Consider the following 13,439-nt stretch of genomic DNA (forward strand, 5'->3'; position numbering starts at 1 on the left):
TAAATTTTAACTAAGTAAACATATTTTCTTGTAAAATGCATGAAAATGAAATGCGCCGTTTAAGATTTGCCAATAGTACCACTAAATGCTAACTTAACTAGTAAGGGGATAGTACCGTCAGCGGAGTTTGGAGATGTTTGTTCATCCGCTATGGTGGCCATGGCATAAATATCATTACATGCATATATTTCACTGCTTACATAAAAAGAAAGCATCCTCTCTTCTGGAGAAGAAGGGATGAGAGACATCTTCTTCTTTTGCACCTTTATATCTCTTCCTCTTCCCCAGTATTTTGCTTCAGCTTTAAGACTGTCCAAGTTGTTATTAAGCCTTCTTCTCTTCTGCCCATACAACTCTTCCCCATATGTATTGCAACTTTCTAATAATATTATATATCATCACTTTAATTATATATATATATAAATTATTCTGTATCAGTAAAATTTTCAGATTTGTCTTGCATAATAAAATAATACCCCTCCACTCCTTAATATAAGACTTAAATTTTAAGTTAATTTTGCTCCTAAATATAAGAATTATTTCTCATATTTATCAGTTTTTTCTAAATTACCCTCATGGATACTCACTCAACCATAATTAAGTAAAAGAAAGAGGGAGGATATTAAGAAAGATGATTATGGTGTTTTAGGAAAAACATGTCATATTTTTGTGATTAACTAACTTATCTAACTTCCTTAATATAATCAAATTAGTTAAATAGATCTTATATTAAGGGTTAGAGGAGTAATAATAAACGTAAAATAGTTTTACACTGTATATCATCAACAACCAACAACAGCTACACAAGTCTCATGATCTCACTCTCACCTCAATAAAGTAAACTTACAAACTACAATATATATTTCCATTAATATATTTTCATTTCCATCACAGTAGGAGGAATTTCACTAATTAATGACATTTTGCTATTAAAGTATTGAATAAAACCTACCAGAGGTCTACACACAGAAACAGAGGAGGCTAGAGAGAAAGAGACTTACGTAAAGGCTGAGGAAGTACTTGATCGTGCTTTCTGTTAAGAGAGACTCTATAAATAGGGTCTTAGTGCATGGGTTAAATGTATGAGATAACGTAATCTTCACCATGAAAGGGGGAGGTTAACTTGGGTCTCCCACCTCAAGAATCCTTATAGGTTATGGGGTTTGTTTATCGCTCTTATGTAAGGGATGATTAGTGTTAACCTAAGTGGGTTACAATAATTGTTTGAGCATGTGCTCTATCATGGATAATACATCTAATTTCTATCTTTCTTCTTCTTATTTCTCTCAAATCTCTAAAGTTAACATAGTATCATGAGCAGGTCATCTTTGGGCCAAAAATGCTGAAGCCCACGAAGATGATTCTTGGATTACCACCACAGTCCAGATCTTGAAGCACCACCCAGTCCAGTCGCAACGACGTCGTTGCCGTGTTTGCAAGATTGGGAGCCTTTCTCCTTCGATTCACTATCTCTCTGATGATGCCTTTGTCGTTAAAGCACTCAATTAAACTAGGTCCTAATTAATTTGTAGTTTAGAATCGACCTAGGTCATTACTTCCAAAGAGCAAGTTATGGATTTCTTTAGGTAAAAATTTAGGTGATAAAAAAATGCATTAAATTGGACCTAACTAAAATGCAAAACTCTAATTCTAAATGCAAGATGCAAGCGTCCTAAAATCTATATGAAAATTAAATTAAACTTAAACGAATGCAAAGCAATTTTTGGAGGGGATTTTTTTTGAGGAAAAAAATTAAATGATAAATAAATAAAATTGACTAGAAAGCAAAGAAAATTAACAAGTGAAAATTGAGAAGTTTTCTTCGGTAAGGTAGAGGGGACAACTTAGGATTCGCATAGATTTAACCTTCATAACCTTAATCAGTTAATTAGACCAAAGAGAAGTGATAAAAGAGTAGAATTAATAAACTTAATTACCTACTTGAAACAAAAGGAACCCTCAATCTCAAAAACCCTTAAACTATTAGAGAACTCATAACAGTATAAGGTTGGTTAATTAAGCTTATTAAAACCAATGAAAATAACTCAAATTAATTCTGGAAACTATGTTTGAAATCATCCGATTAAACAACTAGACAATTAACCAACTCAATTAAACAATTAAGAGGCAAAAGAACCCAAATTTTGCAATTCAAACCACATTGATAATTAAACTCATAATGAAAACTCAATTATAAATTCAATTAACAATGCAAAGGTTCATACACATAAATTCCATCAAATGTCTCAACACAAATAAAATTCAAATATCAGTCCAATCCAAGAATAAAAGTGACAATCTAGAACTAAATTGCCTCAACAAAAATACAACTTAAAATTATTTAAAACTAAATAATCTTCAAGTCCTTGAATTAAAAAGATAAATGGAATATCACTCTCTTGTGGTCTTCAAATGTCAGCCCAAGGCTCAAGCCTTCTCCATGCTTCTCCCAAGTTGTCTCCCTAACAAGCTTAAGCCTCCATCAATGTATCTCCTCCTCCAAACTCCTTAGTGCAATTCATGGGTACGTGACACAATGAATAGCGAAAGTGATGTTGGGTAGATAATTGAGAAGTGGCGTGACTGAAGGAATTGGGATAATGAATAGTTTATGAGTAAGAGATGGAGTGGAAGCTGAAGATGAACCCGTAGAGAGAGAGCTTTTCTTGATCGAGTCTATGGTTGAGAGAGTGAGCGTCCGCGGGAATATGGGATGAAGGAAGATATGGAGCAAGCGTGAGTCCTTGCTTTGATATTAGCCATGGGATTGTACTTAAATTTCAAGACACAATCTTGTATCATTGGATTTCCTATATACTCTTTCTTGACCTACAAGAAATCAAGTGCATTGTTAATGTAGATTATATTCAAATATAACATAATCTATATCAAAATTAAATATTAGATATGCACAAAATTAGGCAAAAAATTACAAACTTTCTAAAAATAATTTTTCTAAAAATATGAGACTTGTTTCCAAAGAAATAGAAAAAATTAATTTCGAATAAAAAATAGGAAATCACAAAATATTTATATTTTTAATCCAAAATCAGACTTTTTATGCAAAATTCAAAAATCAACCAATTAATCCAATAATACATAAAAAGTTCATTTAAGCCCAAAATTATCATTTAAATCCTAAATTAATGTAAGATAAAATGTATAAAAATTGAGCTTTATTACTCTCCCACCGGCGACTGTGATCGTCTTTGCCCTAATCGCCTCCCACATTCGAATCGTCAGTAAATACCCGTGTCAGGGGGGACCGATCATGGTTGCAGCATTCGGTAGATCACAGTGTTCAAGGCTCCGGCGTTTCTCAACCCTACTCTATTTCTTCTCGTTCTGCAACTTCTCCTCCACCATTGAAGAGGAAAATAGGCACACAAAAAAAAAGGCAAAAGAAAATAGCAAATTTCCATTCAAATGGGAAAGCTGCTGTGCGATTCAACGATCCTTGCCGAGTCATTTCAAGGTTCGTCACTGATTGGTCCTTGGAGAGATCCAAAATCTGACCCTCTTGAAGCCATCAAAGTGGTAGATCTCGTTAGCTAGACGAGTGTCGCCGCTGTGAGCGATGGTTGGGAAGATGTACTTGGTTTAGAAGAGCAACAGAGGCGGCACTTACATAGGCTGCAGTCCAAGGGCGTGCTTTGGAAGCTACCTGAGAATAAGCATTCCTCTACGCTCAGATCCGTTGTTTTCGGCCTTTCTCACGGCAGTGAGGTCTCGACAAACAGCAATTGCCTCTTCACGGCTTCTCAGAAGGCGATGTGCGGTGAAATCGACGCACGGGATTTGAGGAAGCGCACTGTGAGCAGGTTCTCAGAAGATCTTGGATTTGCAACTTTTCAGGAGAGAGAAAGCATTGACGATGCAAAGAGAAATGGCGGCAGAGTCTATTTACAAAGAGAGATGTATTCCAGTGAACGATGGTCCTAGTTGTGCCAAATACATGTTGATTTCTGGATCTCCTGATGATGAGTATGATATCATCACTCTGCAATATACTTGAGGAGGTGAAGATTGAGATAGAAGAAGGCCGCAGCTTGTTTTGGTCAACCATAGAACAGGCAGATTCTTGGGATCCCATAGAGGACATCATCGAGAAGAGAAGTTTGGTGATTCCACGATCAAATACAGGTCAGGGACAGCACAAGGAGGTGATTACGTGCTATTAATTCAAGGGCACGTGTTATATTTCGTTCTCCTCACCTATCAAATTCAATTTGAGATCTTCATAATTTGTTTGGCGGACCCACATAAAAAAGACAGGGACAGGAGGAGTAATTGATTGAAGCTGTGGATGCTCTCATATACCTAAGGCTGCATCATGATCATATAGATGCCAAGTTGACGAAGATGAGTACAGTACTTGTCATTCTCTTTGTAATGGGTCTAAAAGTCAAAGAAAAAGATGTCTCTATGCAAATTTTATTCACAAAGTTTAAATCATTGTAGTTTTAATTCTCTTCGCACTCCCAGTTTGTGATGTCAAGTTGATCATTCTGGTTAAGAGGTGTTCAACTTGAGGGGACATGTTAAGAGAGACTCTATAAATAGGGTCTTAGGGTATGAGTTAAGGGTGTGAGATAATGTAATATTCACTGTAAAAAGAGGAGATTAACTTGGGTCTCCCAGATTAGTGTTAATCCAAGTGGGTTACAATGATTATTTGAGCATGTGCTCTGTCATGAATAATACATCTGATTTCTATCTTTCTTCTTCTTATTTCTCTCAAATCTCCAAAGTTAACACTTTCTGTGTAGCATGACAAAGAAAGCAGTGTTGATTGGATGCAACTACCCAAGGACGAAGATCGAGCTGAGAGGCTGTGTCAATGATGTGAGAAGGATGCACAATTGCCTGATTGAGCGCTCGAATTCTCCGATGACGATATCACCGTCTTGATCGACACCAATCACTCCTGCATCCAGCCGACCGGCAAGAACATACGATTGGCAATCAAGAAGATGGTACGATCGGCGAAGCCTGGGGACATCTTGTTCATACACTACAGTGGCCATGGCACGCGCCTTCCCGCCAAGACAGGGGAAGCCGATGACTCCGGTTATGATGAGTGCATTGCTCCTTGCGATATGAATCTCATGATCGGTAACTTCACCTTTCCCTCCTTTTCCAATCACAAATTTCTGTGACAACTACAAATAAACTACTACCTCCCATACTAATTATAAAAGTTAATTGACTAATTTGAGGAGACTAAAGAAAAAAGTTAAGTTAGTTGTTTATAATAAATAGATAGTATCTTTCTTAAAATATCCTTACTAATCAAGTGTATTGGCTAGATTACTATTGTTAGAAGGACTACCTTGGGAAAAAATATATAAATACGAGAGACAAAGTGGATTGATGTCTTATATTTAGGACTAAAATAAAAATCAAACAAGGTCTTATATTGAGGACCGAAGGTAGTATACAATACACAATTTTGGCCAAGTTTTCTCGTACATATCACTTAACACTACCTCCGAATCTTAATATGAGATTTTGTTTGATTTTTATTTTAGTCCTAAATATAAGACCTTAATTCATTTTGTCTCTTATATTTATGTATTTTTTTTCCAAGGTAGTCTTTCGAATAATGGTAGCTTTAGCCAACATATTTGATTAGCAAGAATATTTTAGGAAAGACAATACCTATTTATTACAAATAACTAACTTGACTTATTTTCTTAATCTCTTCAAATTAGTCAACTACGTCTTATAAATAGAACAGGAAGTAGTATAATAATTGATATTGATGTTTTAAAAATTATGTACGTATACTCTGGCAAAAAAAAAAAGTATCTATACACATAATTTTCAATAATATTTATTAATGTCAACTAAACAATTAGATTATGAAGAAAAGATAAATAAAAGATAAAATAGTCACTTTGACATTTTAGATCAAGCATCTGAATTGATGCAATATATTTTCATTATTGTGCACAATAAAATTGCACAACTATTTCTACCAGAAACAGGCAAAAGAAATATGTAAATGTATTCTATTTTATATGACCAACACAGCAACCGAAGTACTATTAAAAACGGAGAAAGAAAAAAAACGGGGGGAAAAAAGGCAGAGATAGAGCTACCCATAGGCCATAAGCTTCAAGACAGAAACAGAAGCATCAGAATTTCAGTCGGAATCCTTAGAAAGACTAACACTTTGTTATCATGTTAAGGGTACAATGGCTTATTTCAAAGTAATCATCAAAATAAAAGTCCCAATACTTTAGTCAGAATGGGAGGGAATTTATTCTTATATTGAAAAAAGTTATTTCTACTCGACAATGAAGTTACCTGCAATTAGATTTGGAAATGCTTAAATCTGACCGATATCATATGGTTGTAAAAGGGAGGGGAAAAAAAGAGTAATCACAAAGAGAATCAGTTTGTGGCCAGCTTTGCACATATTCAAATGTCAAGGTGCTAAATGAATCTTTGTATAAACAGATGATGATTTCAGAGAATTTGTGAAAGAAGTCCCAGAAGGTTGCAGAATCACAATTGTAGCAGATTCATGCCACAGTGGTGGCCTCATAAGAGATGCGAAGGAGCAGATTGGAGATAGCACCAACACAGATACAAGAACAAGGCAATTATCACCAAGATTCAAGCTCTAGTTTTGGATTCAGAAGATTTCTTCTTCAAAGAACGGAGAAAGGAATTGAGTCTTGTGGAATCCACATCCCTTCTGCATTTCGTCACCGTAAAAGACACATCATGAGGAAGAAGAAGAAGAAGATGAGGAGGAAGGAAGGGATATGGAGGATCGCACCGTGAAGAACAGGTCACTGCCTCTCTCAACACTGATTGAAATGCTCAAGCAGAAAACAGGAAAAGATGATATAGATGTTGGGAAAGTGAGACTCACCCTTTTCGATATCTTTAAAGAAGACGCTAGCCCTAAAGTGAAGAAGTTCATCAAGTTTGTCTTCAACAAACTCCAACACCGTGGAGGTATGTAAAACCATAACAGAGAGAGAAAAGTTATTTCTTTTATCTTTTATGGGGTCATTTAGCATTGATTGGTTATCAAGTATCAATTTGGGTATAAGTACTTAAGTACAATTCCTAAGCATTTATTAAGTTTTTTCTAAAATAAAAATATGACTATTCAATTTTTGTACTGATTCAACACCATATGTTTGAGAACTGTGATTTCCCCTTACCATTTCCGTATTTTACTAATCAGGAGGTGAAAGTGAAAAACAAGAGGGTGGATTCTCGGAGATGGTAGGAAGTCTTGCCATAAAGTTTCTGAAACAAAAGCTGAATGAGAATGAAGAGTATGCAGAACCTGCCATGGAAACAAATGTAGCCAATAATCAGGAGGTAGTCTCAACACTCACTATCAACTTATCCATTATTGGTCTTTAAATTAGATTAGATGTCAGCCCTATGCATTACATGGAGTATACTGTTTATATGAACTGTGCTATTTCCTATGGATTTATAGTATGATCTGAACATATGATGAGTTTGGTTATTTACAAGGTATATGCTGGAGCTGGAAAGGATAGTGTTATAGGTGGGGGAATTCTGATGAGTGGGTGTCAGAGTGATCAAAAATCAGCAGATGCGAGTCCTCCTGGGAATCCTGGAAAAGCGTATGGAGCTTTCAGCAACGCAATTCAGTTCATCATTCAGGAGACTGATGCTCAAGTCACTAATCAAGAACTGGTTTTGAAGGCTAGGAAGCTGCTCAAGAGTCAGGGTTTTGCTCAGGAGCCTGGACTCTATTGCAGTGATCACCATCTTCATCGTACTTTTGTGTGCTAATTGGTGTTGGATCCTCAAGATTTTTCTACATAATCTGATATTATCAATCACGAAGAAAATTAGCTGCTATATGTGGGCTAACACTTGATTAATTAGGGTGTTTTTCCTGTGTAATTCTATGCTAAGTCCTGCATGTCCCTGCGGGGCGTGTGTGAGTGTTTCTTTCTTTTCTGTTAAATACGCACCTCGTGGGGGGGGAGGTCTCTCATTCTATTCGTTCATTAGGCGAAAAGTTGCTTGAATATATACATATATATATAATAGTGAAAAGTTCAATCTTCTAAAAAATAAAATAAAACTCTACCCAATCGTCAATTTCATAAGGATACCAAAAACGAAACCATAGTCCTAAACCGATTGAAACATATACAACCTCCAATCCTAAATATAAAAACTAGCTGAGAATTCAATTTGGTCCTAAATATAATATTATAATTTATTTTGTTTCATATTTGTTTATCTTTTCTGGAAACTAGTCTCGTGGTGATTACACATGTGAAAAAGTTTTTATTCTAATTTATATAATTAACAAAATTATTGTTTAAAAAATAAGACATATTTATTACAAATAACTAACTTAATTAATTTTATTAATATTTTACAAATTAGTTATCTAACTCTTATAGTTATAGTAAGGACCGAAAGTAGTACATTAACAATGAATATTAAAGGTAGTATATAGTTCAAAGTATTGGTTTGCATCTACTACGAGCATGCAATGTGTCAGACACGCGAAGTTACTGTATTTAACGGATTGCAAAACTGGCTTTGATTTGTAAATGCAAGTTTCTTCCTTATCATAAACCTATTAATTATATCTTTATAATTATCTGTTTATAATTTGTCATTTTATTTAGAGCATTAAATATATAAACATTTACAAGAAGAAAGGTTGATCTCCCGATTACTTTTTGAGAAGAAAAATGCATAACAGTTGCCTTAATACGTTATGATTTCTGCATCTTCTGGGTAGCTTTATTTCTTATTTTAGAAAATGAAAAAAGAAAAAGATGATGATACAAGTTTCATGGAAATTAACAAGGGAAGAAAATCTCACCAAAGGAACATGAAAACTACAAAATATCAATTCAGGATTATTTCATATTTTAACAGGTTTTGACTAGACTTGTAATAATAACACATTGTTGTATAAATTTCTGATTTGGGATTTAGTAATTTACAGTTTCTTTTGCTGAGATTTTCTCAATTAACAAACTCAGAAGAAAAGACAAAAAGAAACCAGTATAGGATATATCTTCGTCAATGGCTTCTTTTAATTGCCCAACATAGAGAAAAGATGGCAATATGAACATACGTGCCGGTTATTTTCCATATTACGAGTAGTTCTTAAATCGGGTACATTATGATCTTGGCCTCATATTGTGTTTGTGGTGAAGTTAATCTTCATTCTTTAATGACTTGCAGAAGTTTTCTTGTTTCAGAATGTCTAAAGGATAGCCACTACCTTTTCGCTGGTCCAAGTGAGACAGATTGAGCTGTCTTGGTCTTAGTAGAATGATATTGCATATGCTTTCACTTTTTAGCCAAAATATCACCCTCATCTCATTTTATTTTTTGGCCTAACATCTCATTTTGTTTCAAAAAATGAGTGAATTAGCAATTGATTGGCTAATTTAGTTTTCAGTACTCCAAGATCAGCAAATGTGCAGGTTAAGAAATTTATACTCGTTAACTTTAGAATACTTATGCTAGATTGGCACGACCATGAAGAACCAAATTGTTAGTTTACTCTTTGGAAATGCTACTGTGAATTGAAACTCTAACTCTGTTGTTTCATACACACAATGAAGATTGTTACGTGGAGAAGAGACCAAATGTGAGTTTAACTGATCTAAGCATCTCAAAATAGTCAAAAGCTAACATTACAATAAGCTGAGGCGTGGGAATAAGAACGGATGCTACAGCAGTGAGTAGGCATGATCAATTGGAAGGGACATGGTAGTATTTGCCTTTACACATGCACCTGTAAACAATAGGGCAGGATTCTGCAGAAGAGCACTTGAAGCTCACTATCACTCTCTTGCAAGGAAAGCATGCCCCGCATGCATGGGAGCAGTCCGGCAAGCTCGAACCATACGGGTACATCATCTGTCCCTACAAATTACAAGGGATTTATCTTTGTTAAGTGACATACATATAAATAGTCTCATGGAAAATCACTGTGAGGTCCCAGGAAAGAAATGTAATGACAAGGAAATGGTTATAGGTCCATGCTGCTCACTTATTATAAGACTTTTTGGTGATTATATTTCTTTCTTAGAACCTCAGTGATTTTCCCTAGTATTATTGTGATTTCTATTAGTGTTATGGAGTTCATCAGTAAATTGAGTTAAACACACCCTCTAGAAAGAAGATTACTGCAACTTTGAAAGCTTGTACTATCAAGAAATTATTCTGAACAAAGACTGTTGTTCAGGAGATCAATGACTTCAGATGCATTTAGATAAATAAACAAACAGTTGGAAACAAACCTCATCTCCAGTTGCAGCTTTCTCTTCTTGCAGGCTTACTAATGAGTCTGTAGAATGGAAATAAAGGAAGGATATATGATATAAAATTGAAGTGGCAATACTGTTATGGCATTAATATTTATTTGCATGTACGCATAAGCTTGCTTAACTATTGATGTAGGTAGCATTTAGTATGCATGCAGTTACGTCAAAGGAAAAAAAAAAACCTAGGGTAGCTGAGGTACTAAGTTAAAACTGAAGGAGATGACACTTACCATGATCACCTATCTCTCTGAGGCTCCAACCATGGGAAAATAACACAAAGATAATCAGAAGTAGGAATGATTTGTGGATTCCAAGCCATAAAAACTTCATATTTTGCAGCAGTTAGACAGAAGCGATGTGAAAGATAATGGTGTTGAAGAAGAGAAGAGGCTCTTATAAATGTGAGCTGATGGCCACATCTGCAGTATTTCACATGATCCACGGCCATGTTTTGAAAGTTTCACATGTTTTGTTTGAGTCATGGGAAATTAAATGGAACTAGGCATTATGACTCGGAAAGGTATTTATGAACTTCAATTATAACTAGCTGCTTTATTTGATAATTATTGCACTCAAACTATAGATGTCTTATTGGCAAAGTATGCTGGCTTGCTTACTGCCACTCTTTCACAGTCTCACCTGTCATATGCAGAAAGATGAGTTAAAAGGACGTGGTGAAGAGGTTAATTTTAAATGAGAGCATTCAATGAAATTTATTTGGAACCTCTCATAAGGGAAAAATAGTGCCAAGAATTAGTGTTGAGTGTGAATGAGTTCACAAGTAGGTTTTGATTAAATTTTTCTTCAGTTCTAAGGGAAGTTGTACTGGGTATTTCTTTGGCTTCTTAATATAATATCTCATTTACTTTGTTTTTCATGTTTATTATGTTTTTCTAAACTAATTTATTTAACGTATAAAATAATATATAATCTAATATTATACATAAGTATTTTAAAGAGATTAAGTCACATTTATTATAATTAACTAATTTATCTTATTTTTTTAATCTACTCAAATTAATTAAAAAGTTTTTATATTAAACACTGAAAGGAGGGCCACTGAATTGTTTTCAAGTGACACTTTTGTAGATTTTGAATATTACAAAGAAAATATGGAATAATTCACTCTGACTTTTTATAATATGAAAGCAAGTTCACATTGATATGATATAAGTGGACAAAATGAGGAACGCAGATTTAAAGCGGAGTTGTTATGCGATGAGCAGCAAGTGAGGGGGGAAAGCATTGAAGAGGGTGTCTGACATAGGCGTGAAGATGGGTGGTTGGAATGAATGAACTTGTTGCTTGCTTGCGTACTATTTTTTTCTTTTTCTTCTTTTTGTTTTTTTTTCTTTTTGGCAGACTTTTTGCCCTCTTTAACTAGATTCACAACTCTTACCTACGTTATTCAAAATCTAAGTCATCACTTACTGTTTATTAGTAATATTCTACTGACTCTCTACTTAAGTGTCTTCCATAATTTAGTACGAGATTTTATCTTTGTTCCATGATTTTTCTGGTACTTTATAGCATCATTATCATTTTTTGTTAGGTTCTTTTGGAATTCTATTTGTACTTTATTTGATGTGCTTTGACCAATAAAAGTTGGTCTAGTTAGTGAGTCAGGAATCAGTTCATAACTCACAAAAACGTGAGTTTGAATTGTTACATTTAAATTTAAAATTAGTATATTTAATATGTGGAAAATTTGAAATGAATTGTTAATCTTTTATAACAGGTATAATAAAAAAGAATTTATATTTAAAAATTTAAATTAAAAAAATTAAATTTGAAATATTAAAAATATAATTTAGTCTCTCTGTTTTTTCCTCCCTTTTATCCTCCCTTTTATGATCAATGGGACAATACGCCCATAAAGTTTATTAATTAAACTTGTTCATTAGCTCTTTACACTCAACAAGACGAAAATCAAATTCAAAACTAACAAAATAAAAATTCTGGATTTGAGCTAAGGATAGCGAAAGAATCTGCCAACCTATTACTATTTTCTCTATGCCTGTGTCTGAACTTTACCTATAAGAACAAAAACCAATTGTCTCTGAGGTCTTCCACCATAAAAAAGACCTCTCGGCATATTAATTTCAACAGCAAAATCTCTCAATTTCACCTTTTTCCCTCAATACAAAACTCTCAAATGAGATTCAGAATTCCCCACACATACTTCTGACTCAGCGTTGCAGGTTGAGGAGGCAGAAATATAAAATCGGCCTCAACCAAAACCTTGTTCCTACAATGACTGAGGAGAGAGGTGAAACAATTTCCACCAGTCCATGACAGGGTAAATTTTTGGCAATATTGTTTTTTTTTTTTTTTGGGTGTGTTTAAAAATTCAGTTTTATGGGACTTATGATAGTATTAGCAAAGGTTCGTTTTAATTTAACTAAAGTCTTCTTAAATTTATCTCTTGTGGATCCTCTCTTCACTTTTTTTTTTTAAATGAGACTTTATTATTAATGTTATTTAAATTCACGAGTTTAAACAAACTCGTGATGAAATTGTAAACACGGATCATAAGCTCAATTCGTAGATTAATAAAATTTTATGTTTATGAATAAATTGATATTAAAAGCATATTTGACAACAATTTCATTTAAATATATTTTAAATCCAAATAATTAAAAAAATTCATTAATCTTCACAATTTCATATTCAACAAAAATATTTTTTTATAAAATTTATATATGAAGTCATAAAAATAAATATAATAAATCTTGAAATTAGTATGAGTTTAAAAGCAAATTGATATTATTTTATAAGTTAGAAAAATAAAAACAGTAAACTTAATGAGTAACTCGTAGGTTTAATCTAACTTATACCTAATATGAGTTTAAAAACAAATCAACACAATTTTATAAGTTAAAAAATAAAAAATCTTAAACCCAGATAATCAACTTATGAGTTTAACGTTAATGCTTCTCACAAAAAAAAACAAAATGCAAAAGAACAATTATGGGGAGGAAAGGAAACGGAAATGGAAATCCGTATAATTAGAAAAATCCTTCCTCTTCTTGCTTTTCCTTTGCCACGCTGACGCCTGACGGTGCTGTGAACCCTAATTTGAACATCCATGTAATGCTTTTGTTCTTCGATTATCTGCTTCGTCAGTCT

At 33.8% G+C, this 13,439-nt stretch overlaps 1 protein-coding gene and 1 pseudogene across 1 annotated transcript; one reads left to right on the top strand and one right to left on the bottom strand.

Moving 5' to 3' along the window:
* Window positions 1-4,770: 4,770 nt before the first annotated feature.
* Window positions 4,771-7,908, top strand: LOC114751434 (metacaspase-4-like; annotated as a pseudogene).
* A 1,770-nt stretch (window positions 7,909-9,678) lies between these two features.
* On the bottom strand, window positions 9,679-10,670 carry LOC114751432 (protein EPIDERMAL PATTERNING FACTOR 2-like). Its single transcript, XM_028940107.1, has 3 exons — window positions 10,541-10,670; window positions 10,287-10,333; window positions 9,679-9,909 (listed from the first exon to the last, which is right to left on the bottom strand). The coding sequence occupies exons 1-3, from the start codon at window positions 10,638-10,640 to the stop codon at window positions 9,736-9,738; spliced, it is 321 nt and encodes a 106-aa protein (XP_028795940.1). The 5' UTR covers window positions 10,641-10,670; the 3' UTR covers window positions 9,679-9,735.
* Between the last annotated feature and the right edge of the window lie 2,769 nt (window positions 10,671-13,439).

This window comes from Neltuma alba, unplaced genomic scaffold (assembly GCF_004799145.2).
Source record: "Neltuma alba isolate B1F8T4 unplaced genomic scaffold, ASM479914v2 tig00006919_pilon, whole genome shotgun sequence".
NCBI classification, from domain to species: domain Eukaryota; kingdom Viridiplantae; phylum Streptophyta; class Magnoliopsida; order Fabales; family Fabaceae; genus Neltuma; species Neltuma alba.